We start from the raw sequence: 17,831 nt of genomic DNA on the forward strand, positions 1-17,831 counted from the left end.
GTAAAAAAACATTTCCACTGATTTATTCCCTAGGGCCTATGTAGAAAATTTGGGGTTCAAAGTTAGTTTCTAGGAAACATTTTCAAGTAGACAAAGTGCCAGAAGGGGCGTGGCCTTCAGGTGGTTAGAAGAGTGGGTGATGTGTGGCATAAACTTCTAATGTCGGCCCTGAAATGCCCCTTCCCCCCCCCCCCCCCCCCCCAAATGACCCCTTTTTGGAAAGTAGACACCCCAAGGAATTTGATAAGGGGCGAATGCTGAGTGTTTTGGAGATCTCATTTGTTGCCACAAGTTTTAAATCGAAAAAAGAGAACAAAAATGTATTTATTTATTTTTTCTGAACCTTGTGACAAAAATGAAATTTGCAATATACTCACCATGCCTCTTAGCAAATTCCATGGGGTGTCTACTTCCCAAAAAGGGGTCATTTGGGGGGGGGGGTGTACTATTCTGGCATTCTATGGCCTCCAAAACTGTTAATAGGTAGTTGGGAAGTGATATGGGGAAATATGCCCTTTGAAAGCCTGGAGGTGGTCATTGGATTTTGGGGGCCTGTATGTGGATAGGCTACAAAAAAGTCTCTCACATGTGGTACCCCCATACTCGGGAGAAGTAGCAGAATGAATTTTGGGGTGTAATTCCACATATAACCATGGCATGTGTGAGCAATAAATCATTTAAGAGGCAACTTTGTGTAAAGAAAAAAAAAAAACCGAAAACCTTTTTGTCATTTTTTTCTAAAAATTTGTGGCAAAAAAAAAAATCTTCCATGGACTCAACATGCCTCTCCGCAAATTTCTTGGGGTGTTTACTTTCCGAAAAGGGGGTAATTTGGGAAGGGGGGGTGTATTTTAGCCCCTCCAGAAATGTGATGGGCCGTCAGAAGTAAAAGCTGTAAATGGCAGTATATGTCCCGCGGTCTGTAGACTGACACACAAAGCATTCAATGGACACGTATTGGGACCATTTCACCGAAGACACGGAGCACAATACATTTTGGCCTAAATTTATGGCGAACTTTTAGTTTATTGGATATTTTTTATAACAAAGTAGAAAATCTTTTTTTTTTGTTGTTGTTTTATATCACAAAAAATAAACCCCTCCCAGCGGTGATAAAATGCCACCAGGGGAAAGCGCTACTTGTGTGAAAAAATGATAAAAATTTCAAGTGGGTCCAGTGTTGTATAACCGAACCATTGCCAGCTCAAGTAGTGCAGTGCTGAATAGCTAAAACTGGCCTGGTCATGAAGGGGGGAACCTTCTGGAGGGGGAGGGGATGGATATATATATATATAATGTGTGTATGTATATGTTTGTTATATCTTATACAGACGGTTGTGGATAAAGATGGATTGTCAGCGACAGAGGCCGCATCACAAACTGTCCGTGTGTCACAGAAGAGGGAGGTGGTAAGTCAGCCATTTTGGATTCAGCTTAGCTGGGTAGTGTATTTTGTCTAGGGTGGGAAGGGGGTATGTGCACATTGGCTGGATGTGGTCAGTGGGGGGTGTTACATTGGTGGGTGTGGTCTCTGGGGGCCAGTGCTATATTGGCTGGGTGTTGCCAGTGTGTGTGTGGGGTGGTACTTTGGCTGGGTGTGGGGGGGGGGGGGGGGTACACTGGTTGGTTGTAATCAGTGGGGGGGTACCTTGGCTGGGTGTGGTCAGTGAGGGGGGTACTGTGGGTGGGGTGGTGGTACCTTGGCTGGGTGTGGTCACTGGGGGGTGGTGGTACCTTGGCTGGGTGTGGTCGGGGGGGTGGTATGTTGGCTGGGTGATGGTGGGACGGGGTGGTGTGTTGGCTGGGTGTGGTCGGGGGGGTGGTACCTTGGCTGGGTGTTCGGCGGGGTGGTACCTTGGCTTGGTGTGGTTAAGGGGTGTGGTACCTTGGCTGGGTGTGGTCAGGTGGTGGTACCTTGGCTGGGTGTTCGGCGGGGTGGTGGTACCTTGGCTGGGTGTTCGGCGGGGTGGTGGTACCTTGGCTGGGTGTTCGGCGGGGTGGTGGTACCTTGGCTGGGTGTTCGGTGGGATGGTGGTACCTTGGCTGGGTGTTCGGCGGGGTGGTGGTACCTTGGCTGGGTGTTCGGCGGGGTGGTGGTACCTTGGCTGGGTGTTCGGCGGGGTGGTGGTACCTTGGCTGGGTGTTCGGCGGTGTGGTGGTACCTTGGCTGGGTGTGGTCAGGTGGTGGTACCTTGGCTGGGTGTTCGGCGGGGTGGTGGTACCTTGGCTGGGTGTTCGGCGGGGTGGTGGTACCTTGGCTGGGTGTTCGGCGGGGTGGTGGTACCTTGGCTGGGTGTTCGGCGGAGTGGTGGTACCTTAGCTGGGTGTGGTCAGCGGCACATTTTCCATCCAGTCACAGGTTGTAGATATGGAGACCCCTCGTCCCGTCCTTGCAGTGACTCTGCTGGTGTCCGTTTCTCTAGGATTCTCGGTCGTTTGCGGTTGGGATGTTCAATGGCCTCATACACACAGAGCAGGTCTTCCCCTTCCCCTCTGGTAAGACCCTGAATTTGGTGGTTCTCTTGTTTACCCAGAATTCCTTGTGAAGTCCTCTCACCCCTCCCCCACCTTGTCTTTTTGCCCGCAGTGCTCAGTGAAGACCAGTCCCAGTTCCTCGGCGAGTTGGTTGGTCCCGTCTCACGTTCTTCCAGGTGAGTGCGATGTGTATGGAGACCAGAAGACGGGAGATGATCTCTCCAAGCCGTGTGGCTTATCACAGTAACGGGGTCGGTCTTCAGATTGCTCTCTGTGATCCCCGGGATCCCACAATCAGACTGCGCATGGGGCTTCATTTCTGCCCAAAATGCCATGAAAACCACCTCTGTCTGGTGAATGGGTGGAGGGGGTCCTGCCCTCTGCCAATGTCCCCTCACCTCTCCATTCCTGAGATGACTGGTGAATGGATGGAGGGTGTCCTGCCCTCTGCCAATATCCCTCACCTCTCCATTCCTGAGATGGCTGGTGAATGGATGGAGGGGGTCCTGCCCTCTGCCATTGTCCCCTCACCCCTCCATTCCTGAGATGGCTGGTGAATGGATGGAGGAGGTCCTGCCCTCCGCCATTGTTCCCTCACCCCTCCATTCCTGAGATGGCTGGTGAATGGATGGAGGGGGTCCTGCCCTCCGCCATTGTCCCCTCACCCCTCCATTCCTGAGATGACTGGTGAATGGATGGAGGGGGTCCTGCCCTCCGCCATTGTCCCCTCACCCCTCCATTCCTGAGATGACTCTGATTGGATGGAGGGGGTCCATATTTCTTGTCCATGTTTCCTCCCTCAGGAGGTGAATGACCCAGCGCTGAATGACGACCTGCAGAAGGTGGATGACAAGTCGATGGCAGGACTGAAGGAACTTGGAGCATTCGGCCTGCAGGTCCCGGTGGACTTGGGGGGGATGGCCTGAATAACACCCAGGTAAGTGGGAGGGGCTTGTCGTGTGGGCAGAGTCTCCAGAAGGCGGCCGGGGCAGGAGGTGGGTGGGGTGAGATGTAGGGGGGTTGGTATAATACATAAGAGGGGATATGATCTCCATGTATAATACATAAGGGGGGATATGATCTCCATGTATAATACATAAGGGGGGATATGATCTCCATGTATAATACATAAGGGGGGATATGATCTCCATGTATAATACATAAGGGGGGGATATGATCTCCATGTATAATACATAAGGGGGGGATATGATCTCCATGTATAATACATGAGGGGGGATATGATCTCCATGTATAATACATGAGGGGGGATATGATCTCCATGTATAATACATAAGGGGGGGATATGATCTCCATGTATAATACATAAGGGGGGATGATATGATCTCCATGTATAATACATAAGGGGGGATATGATCTCCATGTATAATACATAAGGGGGGATATGATCACCATGTATAATACATAAGGGGGATATGATCTCCATGTATAATACATAAGGGGGGATATGGTCTCCATGTATAATACATAAGGGGGGATATGATCTCCATGTATAATACATAAGGGGGGATATGATCTCCATGTATAATACATAAGGGGGGATATGATCTCCATGTATAATACATAAGGGGGGATATGATCTCCATGTATAATACATAAGGGGGGATATGATCCCCATGTATAATACATAAGGGGGGATATGATCCCCATGTATAATACATAAGGGGGGATATGATCCCCATGTATAATACATAAGGGGGATATGATCTCCATGTATAATACATTAAGGGGGATATGATCTCCATGTATAATACATAAGGGGGATATGATCTCCATGTATAATACATAAGGGGGGGATATGATCTCCATGTATAATACATAAGGGGGATATGATCTCCATGTATAATACATAAGGGGGATATGATCTCCATGTATAATACATAAGGGGGATATGATCTCCATGTATAATACATAAGGGGTTTATATGATCTCCATGTATAATACATAAGGGGTTATATGATCTCCATGTATAATACATAAGGGGGGATATGATCTCCATGTATAATACATAAGGGGGGATATGATCTCCGTGTATAATACATAAGGGGTTATATGATCTCCGTGTATAATACATAAGGGGTTATATGATCTCCGTGTATAATACATAAGGGGGGATATGATCTCCGTGTATAATACATAAGGGGGGGATATGATCTCCATGTATAATACATAAGGGGTTATATGATCTCCGTGTATAATACATAAGGGGGGATATGATCTCCGTGTATAATACATAAGGGGGGATATGATCTCCGTGTATAATACATAAGGGGGATATGATCTCCGTGTATAATACATAAGGGGGGGATATGATCTCCGTGTATAATACATAAGGGGGGATATGATCTCCGTGTATAATACATAAGGGGGGATATGATCTCCGTGTATAACACATAAGGGGGATATGATCTCCGTGTATAATACATAAGGGGGGATATGATCTCCGTGTATAATACATAAGGGGGGATATGATCTCCGTGTATAACACATAAGGGGGATATGATCTCCGTGTATAACACATAAGGGGGGGATATGATCTCCATGTATAATACATAAGGGGGATATGATCACCATGTATAATACATAAGGGGGGATATGATCACCATGTATAATACATAAGGGGGGATATGATCTCCATGTATAATACATAAGGGGGGATATGATCTCCATGTATAATACATAAGGGGGGATATGATCACCGTGTATAATACATAAGGGGGGATATGATCTCCGTGTATAATACATAAGGGGGGGATATGATCTCCGTGTATAATACATAAGGGGGGGATATGATCTCCATGTATAATACATAAGGGGGGGATATGATCTCCATGTATAATACATAAGGGGGGGATATGATCTCCATGTATAATACATAAGGGGGGGATATGATCTCCATGTATAATACATAAGGGGGGGATATGATCTCCATGTATAATACATAAGGGGGGATATGATCTCCATGTATAATACATAAGGGGGGATATGATCTCCATGTATAATACATAAGGGGGGATATGATCTCCATGTATAATACATAAGGGGGATATGATCTCCATGTATAATACATAAGGGGGGATATGATCACCATGTATAATACATAAGGGGGATATGATCTCCATGTATAATACATAAGAGGGGATATGATCTCCATGTATAATACATAAGGGGGGGATGTTGGTTAGGTTATTGGGGGTCTTTGCCATGGCGATTCTCTCCTGCACACTCAGCCTCCATGGTCTCTCTCCCCATGTCTGCCCCATTGCTCAGTACGCCCGCCTGGTGGAGATTGTCGGGTTGCACGATCTGGGTGTTGGCATCACTCTCGGAGCTCATCAATCCATCGGGTTTAAAGGAATCCTTCTGTACGGGACAGAGGAGCAGAAGACGAAGTATCTCCCCCGACTTGCCTCAGGTAAAGGGGAAGAAATACAGGGAAGGGGTATATAGGAGTCAGTGAGAAGGGGAATAGTGGGTAGGGGTATGTAGGAGGAGGTGAGGGGGGTAATAGTGGGTAGGGGTATGTAGGAGGCGATGAGGGGGGTAATAGTGGGTAGGGGTATGTAGGAGGAGGTGAGGGGGGTAATAGTGGGTAGGGTATGTAGGAGGCGATGAGGGGGGGTAATAGTGGGTAGGGTATGTAGGAGGAGGTGAGGGGGGTAATAGTGGGTAGGGTATGTAGGAGGCGGAGGGGGGGAAATAGTGGGTAGGGGTATGTAGGATGCGGTGAGGGGGGGGTAATAGTGGATAGGGGTATGTAGGAGGCGGTGGGGGAATAGTGAGTAGGGGTATGTAGGAGGCGGTGAGGGGGAATAGTGAGTAGGGGTATGTAGGAGGCGGTGAGGGGGGGAATAGTGGGTAGGGGTATGTAGGAGGCGGTGAGGGGGGGGGAATAGTTGGTAGGGGTATGTAGGAGGCGGTGAGGGGGGTAATAGTGGGTAGGGGTATGTAGGAGGCGGTGAGGGGGGGTAATAGTGGGTAGGGGTATGTAGGAGGCGGTGAGGGGGGGTAATAGTGGGTAGGGGTATGTAGGAGGCGGTGAGGGGGGGTAATAGTGGGTAGTCGTATGTGGGAGGCGGTGAGGGGGGGTAATAGTGGGTAGTCGTATGTGGGAGGCGGTGAGGGGGGTCATAGTGGGTAGTCGTATGTGGGAGGCGGTGAGGGGGGTAATAGTGGGTAGAGGTATGTGGGAGGAGGTGAGGGGGGGTAATAGTGGGTAGGAGGAGGTGAGGGGGGGGAATAGGGAGTAGGGGTATGTAGGAGGTGGTGAGGGGGGGGAATAGTGGGTAGGGGTATGTAGGAGGAGGTGAGGGGGGGGGAATAGTGGGTAGGGGTATGTAGGAGGAAGTGAGGGGGGGGGAATAGTGGGTAGGGGTATGTAGGAGGAGGTGAGGGGGGGTAATAGTGGGTACGGGTATGTAGGAGGAGGTGAGGGGGGAATAGTGGGTAAGGGTATGTAGGATGTGGTGAGTGGGGGGGGGGGATAGTGAGTAGGGGTATGTAGGAGATGGGGGGGGGGGGGGGGGGGGTAATAGTGGGTACAGGTATGTAGGAGGCGGTGAGTGGGGGGGGGGGAATAGTGGTTAGGGATATGTAGGAGATGAGGGGGGGGTAATCGTGGGTAGGGGTATGTAGGATGCGGTGAGGGGGGGGTAATAGTGGATAGGGGTATGTAGGAGGCGGTGGGGGAATAGTGAGTAGGGGTATGTAGGAGGCGGTGAGGGGGGGAATAGTGGGTAGGGGTATGTAGGAGGCGGTGAGGGGGGGGGGGGGAATAGTTGGTAGGGGTATGTAGGAGGCGGTGAGGGGGGGTAATAGTGGGTAGGGGTATGTAGGAGGCGGTGAGGGGGGGTAATAGTGGGTAGGGGTATGTAGGAGGCGGTGAGGGGGGGTAATAGTGGGTAGGGGTATGTAGGAGGCGGTGAGGGGGGGTAATAGTGGGTAGGGGTATGTAGGAGGCGGTGAGGGGGGGTAATAGTGGGTAGGGGTATGTAGGAGGCGGTGAGGGGGGGTAATAGTGGGTAGGGGTATGTAGGAGGCGGTGAGGGGGGTAATAGTGGGTAGGGGGTATGTAGGAGGCGGTGAGGGGGGTAATAGTGGGTAGTCGTATGTGGGAGGCGGTGAGGGGGGGTAATAGTGGGTAGTCGTATGTGGGAGGCGGTGAGGGGGGGTAATAGTGGGTAGTCGTATGTGGGAGGCGGTGAGGGGGGGTAATAGTGGGTAGAGGTATGTGGGAGGAGGTGAGGGGGGGTAATAGTGGGTAGGAGGAGGTGAGGGGGGGAATAGTGAGTAGGGGTATGTAGGAGGAGGTGAGGGGGGAATAGTGGGTAAGGGTATGTAGGATGTGGTGAGTGGGGGGGGGGGATAGTGAGTAGGGGTATGTAGGAGATGGGGGGGGGGGGTAATAGTGGGTACAGGTATGTAGGAGGCGGTGAGTGGGGGGGGGGGGGGGAATAGTGGTTAGGGATATGTAGGAGATGAGGGGGGGGGGGTAATAGTGGATAGGGGTATGTAGGAGGCGGTGGGGGAATAGTGAGTAGGGGTATGTAGGAGGCGGTTAAGGGGGGAATAGTGGGTAGGGGTATGTAGGAGGCGGTGGAGGGGGGGGGGAATAGTTGGTAGGGGTATGTAGGAGGCGGTGAGGGGGGGTAATAGTGGGTAGGGGTATGTAGGAGGCGGTGAGGGGGGGGTAATAGTGGGTAGGGGTATGTAGGAGGCGGTGAGGGGGGGTAATAGTGGGTAGGGGTATGTAGGAGGCGGTGAGGGGGGGTAATAGTGGGTAGGGGTATGTAGGAGGCGGTGAGGGGGGGTAATAGTGGGTAGGGGTATGTAGGAGGCGGTGAGGGGGGGTAATAGTGGGTAGGGGTATGTAGGAGGCGGTGAGGGGGGGTAATAGTGGGTAGGGGTATGTAGGAGGCGGTGAGGGGGGGTAATAGTGGGTAGGGGTATGTAGGAGGCGGTGAGGGGGGGTAATAGTGGGTAGTCGTATGTGGGAGGCGGTGAGGGGGGGTAATAGTGGGTAGTCGTATGTGGGAGGCGGTGAGGGGGGTAATAGTGGGTAGTCGTATGTGGGAGGCGGTGAGGGGGGGTAATAGTGGGTAGGAGGAGGTGAGGGGGGGAATAGTGAGTAGGGGTATGTAGGAGGTGGTGAGGGGGGTAATAGTGGGTAGGGGTATGTAGGAGGTGGTGAGGGGGGGTAATAGTGGGTAGGGGTATGTAGGAGGCAGTGAGGAGGGGGGGTCATAGTGGGTAGGGGTATGTAGGAGGCAGTGAGGGGGGGAGGGTAATAGTGGGTAGGGGTATGTAGGAGGCGGTGAGGGGTAATAGTGGGTAGGGGTATGTAGGAGGCGGTGGGGGGGGGGGAATAGTGGGTAGGGGTATGTAGGAGGCGGTGGGGGGGGGAATAGTGGGTAGGGGTATGTAGGAGGCGGTGGGGGGGGGGAAGAATAGTGGGTAGGGGGTATGTAGGAGGCGGTGGGGGGGGGGAATAGTGGGTAGGGGTATGTAGGAGACGGTGGGGGGGGTAAATAGTGGGTAGGGGTATGTAGGAGGCGGTGGGGGGGGGTAATAGTGGGTAGGGGTATGTAGGAGGTGGTGAGGGGGGGTAATAGTGGGTAGGGGTATGTAGGAGGAGGTGGGGGGGGGGAATAGTGGGTAGGGGTATGTAGGAGGCGGTGGGGGGGGGGGTAATAGTGGGTAGGGGTATGTAGGAGGAGGTGAGGGGGGGTAATAGTGGGTAGGGGTTTGTAGGAGGCAGTAAAGGGGGTTAAATGGCAATTCAGAGGGTCTTGGTCTATAGGGATTTTGGGGGAGGTGGGTAGTTTGGGGGGTAGTTGGGTTGTAGTTGGGGGGTAGATTGGGGGGTAGTTTGGTGGGTAGCAGGGCAGTAGCTGTGGATGTCATTTTGTTACCTTTCCATCCAGGTGAAACGATTGCAGCCTTTTGTCTGACGGAACCCTCCAGCGGATCTGATGCCGCATCCATCCGAACCACAGCGAAGAAGAGCCCCTGTGGAAGGTTCTATACCCTGAATGGGGGCAAACTCTGGATCAGGTGAGTGGACATTTCCAGCCCAATATGGCGGATTTCTATATCGGTGTACATCCATTCTCGGGAATCTGGTGTGTGTGTGGGCTTCTCATGGTGGTCCAGTCTCAGGGAATCTGGTGTGTGTGTGTGTGGGCTTCTCATGGTGGTCCAGTCTCGGGGAATCTGGTGTGTGTGTGTTCTTCTCATGGCGGTCCAGTCTCGGGGAATCTGGTGTGTGTCGGCTTCTCATGGCTGTCCAGTCTCGGGGGAATCTGGTGTGTGTCGGCTTCTCATGGCTGTCCAGTCTCGGGGGAATCTGGTGTGTGTGTGTGTGGGCTTCTCGTGGTGGTCCAGTCTCGGGGAATCTGGTGTGTGTGGGCTTCTCGTGGTGGTCCAGTCTCGGGTGTGTGTGTTGGCTTCTCGTGGCGGTCCAGTCTCGGGGAATCTGGTGTGTGTTGGCTTCTCGTGGCGGTCCAGTCTCGGGGAATCTGGTGTGTGTTGGCTTCTCGTGGCGGTCCAGTCTCGGGGAATCTGGTGTGTGTTGGCTTCTCGTGGCGGTCCAGTCTCGGGGAATCTGGTGTGTGTTGGCTTCTCATGGTGGTCCAGTCTTCATCCAGATAACTTTCATCTCTCATGTGTTACCACATGTCTTCTCTCTCACAGTAATGGAGGAATCGCAGACGTGTTCACAGTCTTTGCCAAAACCCAAATCCCTGACCCGTCCACTGGAGAGATGAAGGAGAAGATCACGGCATTTATCGTAGAAAGGGGAGAAGGTGTGACCCAGTGAGTGATGGGAATATGGTGGTCTATGGGGCAGGTGGGATTTCATGGCGTAATATCAGGACTCGGGTTGGGGTGAAGAGTATTGTGGGGGTCTCCATGGTGTACACTGTAATAGGTACTGGGGCCAGTTTGTGGTGGGGACCCCTCAGTGGTGGAGGCACCTCAGGGTTGGAGATCAGTGATCTGTATTGGGGGGGTCTTCATGGTGTACACTGTAATAGATACTGGGGCCAGTATGTGGTGGGGACCCTTCAGTGGTGGAGATCAGTGGTCTGTATTGGGGGGGGGTTTCCATGGTGTACACTGTAATAGTTACTGGGGCCAGTATGTGGTGGGGACCCCTCAGTGGTGGGGATCAGTGGTCTGTATTGAGTGGGTCTCCATGGTGTACACTGTAATAGGTACTGGGGCCAGTATGTAATGGGGACCCCTCAGTGGTGGAGATCAGTGGTCTGTATTGGGGGGGGGGGGTTTCCATGGTGTACACTGTAATAGTTACTGGGGCCAGTATGTGGTGGGACCCCTCAGTGGTGGGGATCAGTGGTCTGTATAGGGGGGGTTTCCATGGTGTACACTGTAATAGGTACTGGGGCCAGTATGTGGTGGGGACCTCTCAGGTGTGGGGATCAGTGGTCTGTATTGGGGGGGGTCTCCATGGTGTACACTGTAATAGGTACTGGGGCCAGTATGTAATGGGGACCCCTCAGTGGTGGAGATCAGTGGTCTGTATTGGGGGGGGAGGTTTCCATGGTGTACACTGTAATAGTTACTGGGGCCAGTATGTGGTGGGGACCCCTCAGTGGTGGGGATCAGTGGTCTGTATTGGGGGGGTTTCCCATGGTGTACACTGTAATAGGTACTGGGGCCAGTATGTGGTGGGGACCCCTCAGTGGTGGAGGCACCTCAGGGTTGGAGATCAGTGATCTGTATTGGGGGGGTCTTCATGGTGTACACTGTAATAGATACTGGGGCCAGTATGTAATGGGGACCCCTCAGTGGTGGAGATCAGTGGTCTGTATTGGGGGGGGGGGGGTTTCCATGGTGTACACTGTAATAGTTACTGGAGCCAGTATGTGGTGGGGACCCCTCAGTGGTGGGGATCAGTGGTCTGTATTGGGGGGGTTTCCATGGTGTACACTGTAATAGGTACTGGGGCCAGTATGTGGTGGGGACCTCTCAGGTGTGGGGATCAGTGGTCTGTATTGGGGGGGGTCTCCATGGTGTACACTGTAATAGGTACTGGGGCCAGTATGTAATGGGGACCCCTCAGTGGTGGAGATCAGTGGTCTGTATTGGGGGGGGGGGGAGGTTTCCATGGTGTACACTGTAATAGGCACTGGGGCCAGTATGTGGTGGGGACCCCTCAGTGGTGGGGATCAGTGGTCTGTATTGGGGGGGGTTTCCATGGTGTACACTGTAATAGATACTGGGGCCAGTATGTGGTGGGGACCCCTCAGTGGTGGGGATCAGTGGTCTGTATTGGGGGGGGTTTCCATGGTGTACACTGTAATAGATACTGGGGCCAGTATGTGGTGGGGACCCCTCAGTGGTGGGGATCAGTGGTCTGTATTGGGGGGGGGGGTCTCCATGGTGTACACTGTAATAGGCACTGGGGCCAGTATGTGGTGGGGACCCTCAGTGGTGGGGATCAGTGGTCTGTATTAGGGGGGGTTTCCATGGTGTACACTGTAATAGATACTGGGGCCAGTATGTGGTGGGGACCACTCAGTGGTGGGGATCAGTGGTCTGTATTGGGGGGGGGGGGGTCTCCATGGTGTACACTGCAATAGGCACTGGGGCCAGTATGTGGTGGGGACCCCTCAGTGGTAGAGATCAGTGGTCTGTATTGACCTGCAGTTGCTCTCCTTCTACGTGGCTTCAAGCTGACCTTTGACAATGGTTGGGGTCTCTCCTAGTGGCCCCCCGGACAAGAAGTTGGGGATCCGGGCCAGTAACACAGCCGCTCTGCACTTCGATGAGGTCCGGGTCCCGGCGGAGAACGTTCTCGGTGGCGAGGGAAATGGTTTCAAGGTGGCGATGAATATTCTGAACAATGGGCGCTTTGGGATGGCAGCCGCCCTCTCCGGCACCATGAAGGGGATGATCGAAAGAGCGGTGAGTGCAGCATCCCATGTCGCCACCAGGGGCAGCCAAGTGTGGAGTGATGGGAGGGACTAAACGGAGTGATGGGTGGAGCTGTAATCAGTAATTGGTCAAAGTTTATGGAGTTGTGTGATCAGGTTTTATGTTACACAAGTGACCATTGGGGAGGACTGCTCATGGAGAACGGGAGTGGGAGGAGTCATGTGATAATTACAGGAGGGAGTGGGAGGAGTCATGATCATTATAGGAGGGAGTGGGAGGAGTCATAAAAGTGAAGAGGAAGTATGAGGTGCGAGGAATCGTGAATAATGGCAAGAAGTGAGTAGTGGGAGGAGTTATGTGTAATGGGAGGGGCTCTGTGTTGGTGGTAACTTGTCCTTCTTCCCATTGGACACCTCAGGTGGATCACGCCACCAATCGCACGCAGTTTGGAAGTAAGCTTCACACGTTCGGAGTCATTCAGGAGAAGTTGGCGCGTATGGCGGTCCTGCAATATGTCACCGAGGTAACCAGCCTGTGATTTGTTGCCCTCCCGTGTAATGTTTGGGGTCAGATGGTCATCCTCACGCTTCACCTGACATGAGGTGTATGGACTTCACCGGGCAGCACCCAGGGGCCACACCTGATCCCCAACATCATATGGGGTATCATCTGGTCCCAAAACACTGGGGTGGTATGACTGACCATAGGTGGGGCTGATCTCTCCAAGAGCGACCAATTAGGAGACATCTTGTTGGTGGACACGTCTCTGCATCTCATTACTGGCAATGGAACCATTTGTCTCCTCCCATGGTGGTCATGTACTGCCTGACCATTGGCTGGGGTGGGATTGGGTGGCTGGTAGAACACCCCCATCCTCATCTGACACCAAGACTGAATTCAATCTGCCATCCCAACTGCCATTTGTAGGATTCCTTATTACCCATCAGTCCCCGCCTACCTTCCCTCTGCCCTGCCCTTCCTTTCTTCTCTCCTCCCCCCCATGTAGGGGGTGTTGGTCTCATTTCCTGTCTCCATTGTCTCCCTCAGTCGATGGCGTACATGATCAGCGCCAACATGGATTCCGGGGCCAAAGACTTCCAGATAGAAGCCGCCATCAGTAAAGTCTTCGGCTCGGTGAGGACCTGTCACTCTTCACACTGTCATGTGACTTTCTGCCTGTTGCAGCCAATCCAGTTCATCCCCGATGTTTCCTGTGTATGAAAGGGAGAACCTGATTGGCTGCTCTGGGCGGCAGATTCATTGGTCCCCTCTGTGATCTGTAATGTCTGCCGATTGTGTGTTCTCAGGAGGCGGCCTGGGCCGTGACCGATGAATGTATCCAACTTCTGGGAGGAACCGGATTCATGAAGGTGAGCGCTGGCGCCATCTCCCCTCCAGTGTGTGTAGTGCGCAGAGAGATGCCATAAGAGAGCGCCGCGTCCCCTATTACTGCGCTGCTCCTGTCTGGGGGGCTTCAGGCCTTATTCTCCATTGTAGAGGGCTGTGGGCTCTGGGATGGGGCGGACGGCCTGTGTGGGCTCTGGGATGGGGCGGACGGCCTGTGTGGGCTCTGGGATGGGGCGGACGGCCTGTGTGGCCTCTGGGATGGGGCGGACGGCCTGTGTGGCCTCTGGGATGGGGCGGACGGCCTGTGTGGCCTCTGGGATGGGGCGGACGGCCTGTGTGGCCTCTGGGATGGGGCGGACGGCCTGTGTGGCCTCTGGGATGGGGCGGACGGCCTGTGTGGCCTCTGGGATGGGGCGGACGGCCTGTGTGGCCTCTGGGATGGGGCGGACGGCCTGTGTGGCCTCTGGGATGGGGCGGACGGCCTGTGTGGGCTCTGGGATGGGGCGGACGGCCTGTGTGGGCTCTGGGATGGGGCGGACGGCCTGTGTGGGCTCTGGGATGGGGCGGACGGCCTGTGTGGGCTCTGGGATGGGGCGGACGGCCTGTGTGGGCTCTGGGATGGGGCGGTCGGCCTGTGTGGGCTCTGGGATGGGGCGGACGGCCTGTGTGGGCTCTGGGATGGGGCGGTCGGCCTGTGTGGGCTCTGGGATGGGGCGGTCGGCCTGTGTGGGCTCTGGGATGGGGCGGTCGGCCTGTGTGGGCTCTGGGATGGGGCGGTCGGCCTGTGTGGGCTCTGGGATGGGGCGGTCGGCCTGTGTGGGCTCTGGGATGGGGCGGTCGGCCTGTGTGGGCTCTGGGATGGGGCGGTCGGCCTGTGTGGGCTCTGGGATGGGGCGGTCGGCCTGTGTGGGCTCCGGGATGGGGCGGCTTCACTCTGCGGGCTCCGGGATGGGGCGGCTTCACTCTGCGGGCTCCGGGATGGGGTGGCTTCACTCTGCGGGCTCCAGGAGTCCAGTCACTGCACGATCTGGAGTTGGGCAGCCAGAATCTGCCAACCTTTGGGATGGGGTGGACGGCCTCCGCGGGCTCTGAGAGTCCAGTCACTGCACAATCTGGAGTTGGGCAGCCAGAATCTGCCAACCTTTGGGATTGGGTTGAGTGCTTGTCACTGTGGGCTCCAAGGCTGAGCTTCTGGTCTCTGCAGGCCCTACAACTGGGCTCTGGAGTTGGGTTCTGGCCTCTGCCCTTGGTTGGGCTCAGCCAGCGATGGGATTGGTGGGTTGTCACTGTGGGCTCTAAGACTGAGCTTCTGGTCTCTGCAGGCCCTATAACCGGGGTTCGGGTTTTGGCCTCTGCTTGGCTCCAGGGTTGGGTTCTGGGCCTCTGTCGGGCCCCGGGAGGTTGGGTTCCGGGCCTCTGTCGGGCCCCGGGAGGTTGGGTTCCGGGCCTCTGTCGGGCCCCGGGAGGTTGGGTTCCGGGCCTCTGTCGGGCCCCGGGAGGTTGGGTTCCGGGCCTCTGTCGGGCCCCGGGAGGTTGGGTTCCGGGCCTCTGTCGGGGCCTGGGGGTTGGGTTCTGGCCTTGGCCAGGGTTGGGCCCTGGCCCTCTTTCGGGCCTGGGGGTTGGGTTCCGGGCCCCGGGGGTTGGGTTCCGGGCCTGTGTTGGGCCCTGGGGGTTGGGTTCCGGGCCTCTGTCGGGCCCTGGGGGTTGGGTTCTGGGCCTCTGTCGGGCCCTGGGGGTTGGGTTCTGGGCCTCTGTCGGGCCCTGGGTTGGGCTCTGGCCTCGGCCAAGGTTGGGTTCTGGGCCCCGGGGGTTGGGTTCTGGCCTTTGCCGGGGTCGGGCTCAGCCAGCCATGGGATTGGTGGGTTGTCTTTGCTGTGTGTGTCCCATCTCTTGTCTTCTTCCAGGATGGCGGAGTGGAACGCGTTCTCCGTGATTTGCGCATTTTCCGAATCTTTGAAGGAACCAATGACATCCTGAGGCTGTTTGTTTCCCTTAATGGACTGCAGGTACCCCGTCTGCTCCCCACAACTGCCCCCGCTGCTAATTCCAGCACCCCCCATACCCTTCCCCCACTGTGCCGCCATAACCATCTCACCCTTCATGGATCCGCAGAGCGCTGGGAAGGAGCTGAAATCTCTCCAGAAGGCCATCACCAGTCCACTGAGCAACTCCCAACTCCTGCTGAGGGAGGGGGTGCGGAGAGCCAAAAGGTGAGGGGGAGGGGTCATATATATGGTAATAAGTGGGCAGGAGGAGGGGGCAGTAATATTAATGGGAGTGGTTAATAGGTGGAGGAGACAGTAACAGATTTGCAGGGGTGGGTAGGTTGGGAAGGAGGGGCAGTATTGGATATGGGGTGGGTGGGGCTGGCTCTCATATTGTCTCATTTTCTACCTGTAGGAAGGCCGGTCTGGGCACAGGACTCACCCTTAAAGGGACACGTCCATCCAGAGGTGGAGAAGAGTGCAGCACTGGTGAGTGACGGAGGGGGGAGGGGTCGGTGACCTAGTGAGTGATGGAGGGGTTGGTGCCCTGGTGGGTGATGGAGGGGGGTTGGTAACCTATTGAGTGATGGAGGGGTTGCTGACCTGGTGGGTGGTGGAGGGGTCAGTGACCTGTGGGTGATGGTTGGGGGAGGGGTCAGTGACCTGGTGGGGGGAGGAGTCAGTGATGGTGGAGGAGGGGTCGGTGATCTGGTGAGTGATGGGGTCCCTCTCAGATTTAGTTTTTTTGAACTGTGATTGGTTGTTGTTGGCACCGCCCACTGTCCTATCCCTCTTCTGCCTGTTGGCTGTAAAGTGTATCCCAGAGAGGGAGGGGCAGATGGTGAAAGGGGTGGAGCATGACACGTTCTGTCTTCTTCCTTTTTTCAGGCTGTTGGCGCTCTGGAAGATTTCGGGTTGGTGGTGGAGGAAATCCTCGTCAGATACGGGAAGAGGATTGTGGGTATGGCTGTCTCTATAGTAACACGGCAGCGTGGGCCCCAGATCCCCTCTCACCAATGGGAGTTCTCCAGATTTGGTCACATGAGTCCAGCTTGGTCAGGGGTAGTATTGGGGGGGAGGGGATATTTTCTGCACCCCCTTGATTATGGTGACTCTGCCATCAGGGTCATGTGATCTCTGCACACTGACCACAGGGGGGCGCTCACTTGGCACAGCCATTCAATGAACACAAGATGAGGGGGTGGACCTTGACACTTCACTGTCCCTCCTCTCCATCTCATCCAATCAGGGAATGGCTTGGGATCCTTGAGTGCCCCAATCAATGGTGGCGCTCAGACATGAGATGGGAATATCGATTCCCTATATACAGACAACCCAGCAGGTGAGGTCCCCCCTGAGGAGCTGCGTCTCCTGCCCCGCCCCTGAGGAGCTGCGTCTCCTGCCCCGCCCCTTCCCACCTCCGAGCCCTACACATTACATTAGAAAACTAATGGAAGACTCAGGAGGGGGCGGGGCAAAGGAAAGTCAGGATCTGATTGCACCAACATAACGGTGACCCATCCTTCTCGGAGCCACTCCCATTTATGACCGATTCATGTCAGTTAGGTGGTATTGTCTCCTCCCACTTTGTGTGGTCTCTCCACTGATTGGTTCTCATTCCCTCCACAGATGAGCAGTTCATATTGCACAGAGTTGCTGACGCTGCCATTGATCTGTACGCCATGATCGTGGTGCTGTCCAGGTAGGTGTGACTCCGCCCACAGGGCTTGGCTTGTGATACAGGGAAGGAGGTGGAGAGTGCCCCCCCATGTTCTGTGTGATGTCTGGGGGCGGTCCTGGAGGCTGAATGTGATGTTGGGGGAAAGGAGGAATGTGGGGCTGAGTGTGATGTTGGGGGGGAAGGAGGAATGTGGGGCTGAGTGTGATGTTGGGGGAAGGAGGAATGTGGGGCTGAGTGTGATGTTTGAGGGGGGGGAAGGAGGAATGTGAGGCTGAATGTGATGTTGGGGGGGGAAGGAGGAATGTGGGGCTGAGTGTGATGTTGGGGGGGAAGGAGGAATGTGGGGCTGAGTGTGATGTTGGGGGGGAAGGAGGAATGTGAGGCTGAGTGTGATGTTGGGGGGAAAGGAGGAATGTGAGGCTGAG

The 17,831-nt window shown here is 54.7% G+C and overlaps 1 protein-coding gene across 1 annotated transcript in view; it reads left to right on the forward strand.

Annotated features, from left to right (window-relative positions):
* LOC149428664 (very long-chain acyl-CoA dehydrogenase, mitochondrial-like) overlaps positions 1-17,462 on the forward strand; it is a 29,439-nt gene extending 11,977 nt beyond the window's left edge. Inside the window, 18 exon segments of the mRNA XM_089667140.1 lie at positions 1,332-1,409; positions 2,424-2,496; positions 2,588-2,644; positions 3,271-3,390; positions 3,393-3,412; positions 5,764-5,908; positions 9,417-9,546; positions 10,186-10,308; positions 12,225-12,423; positions 12,812-12,916; positions 13,441-13,527; positions 13,701-13,763; positions 15,645-15,746; positions 15,853-15,950; positions 16,141-16,168; positions 16,170-16,214; positions 16,614-16,686; positions 17,355-17,462. Of these exon segments, the coding sequence (XP_089523266.1) occupies positions 1,332-1,409; positions 2,424-2,496; positions 2,588-2,644; positions 3,271-3,390; positions 3,393-3,412; positions 5,764-5,908; positions 9,417-9,546; positions 10,186-10,308; positions 12,225-12,423; positions 12,812-12,916; positions 13,441-13,527; positions 13,701-13,763; positions 15,645-15,746; positions 15,853-15,950; positions 16,141-16,168; positions 16,170-16,214; positions 16,614-16,686; positions 17,355-17,431 (1,623 nt within the window). The 3' untranslated portion in view covers positions 17,432-17,462.
* Positions 17,463-17,831: the final 369 nt, after the last annotated feature.

This window comes from Staurois parvus, unplaced genomic scaffold, assembly GCF_062004578.1.
Source record: "Staurois parvus isolate SC_StPar_1 unplaced genomic scaffold, SC_StPar_1.0 ptg003051l, whole genome shotgun sequence".
Taxonomy (NCBI): Eukaryota; Metazoa; Chordata; class Amphibia; order Anura; family Ranidae; genus Staurois; species Staurois parvus.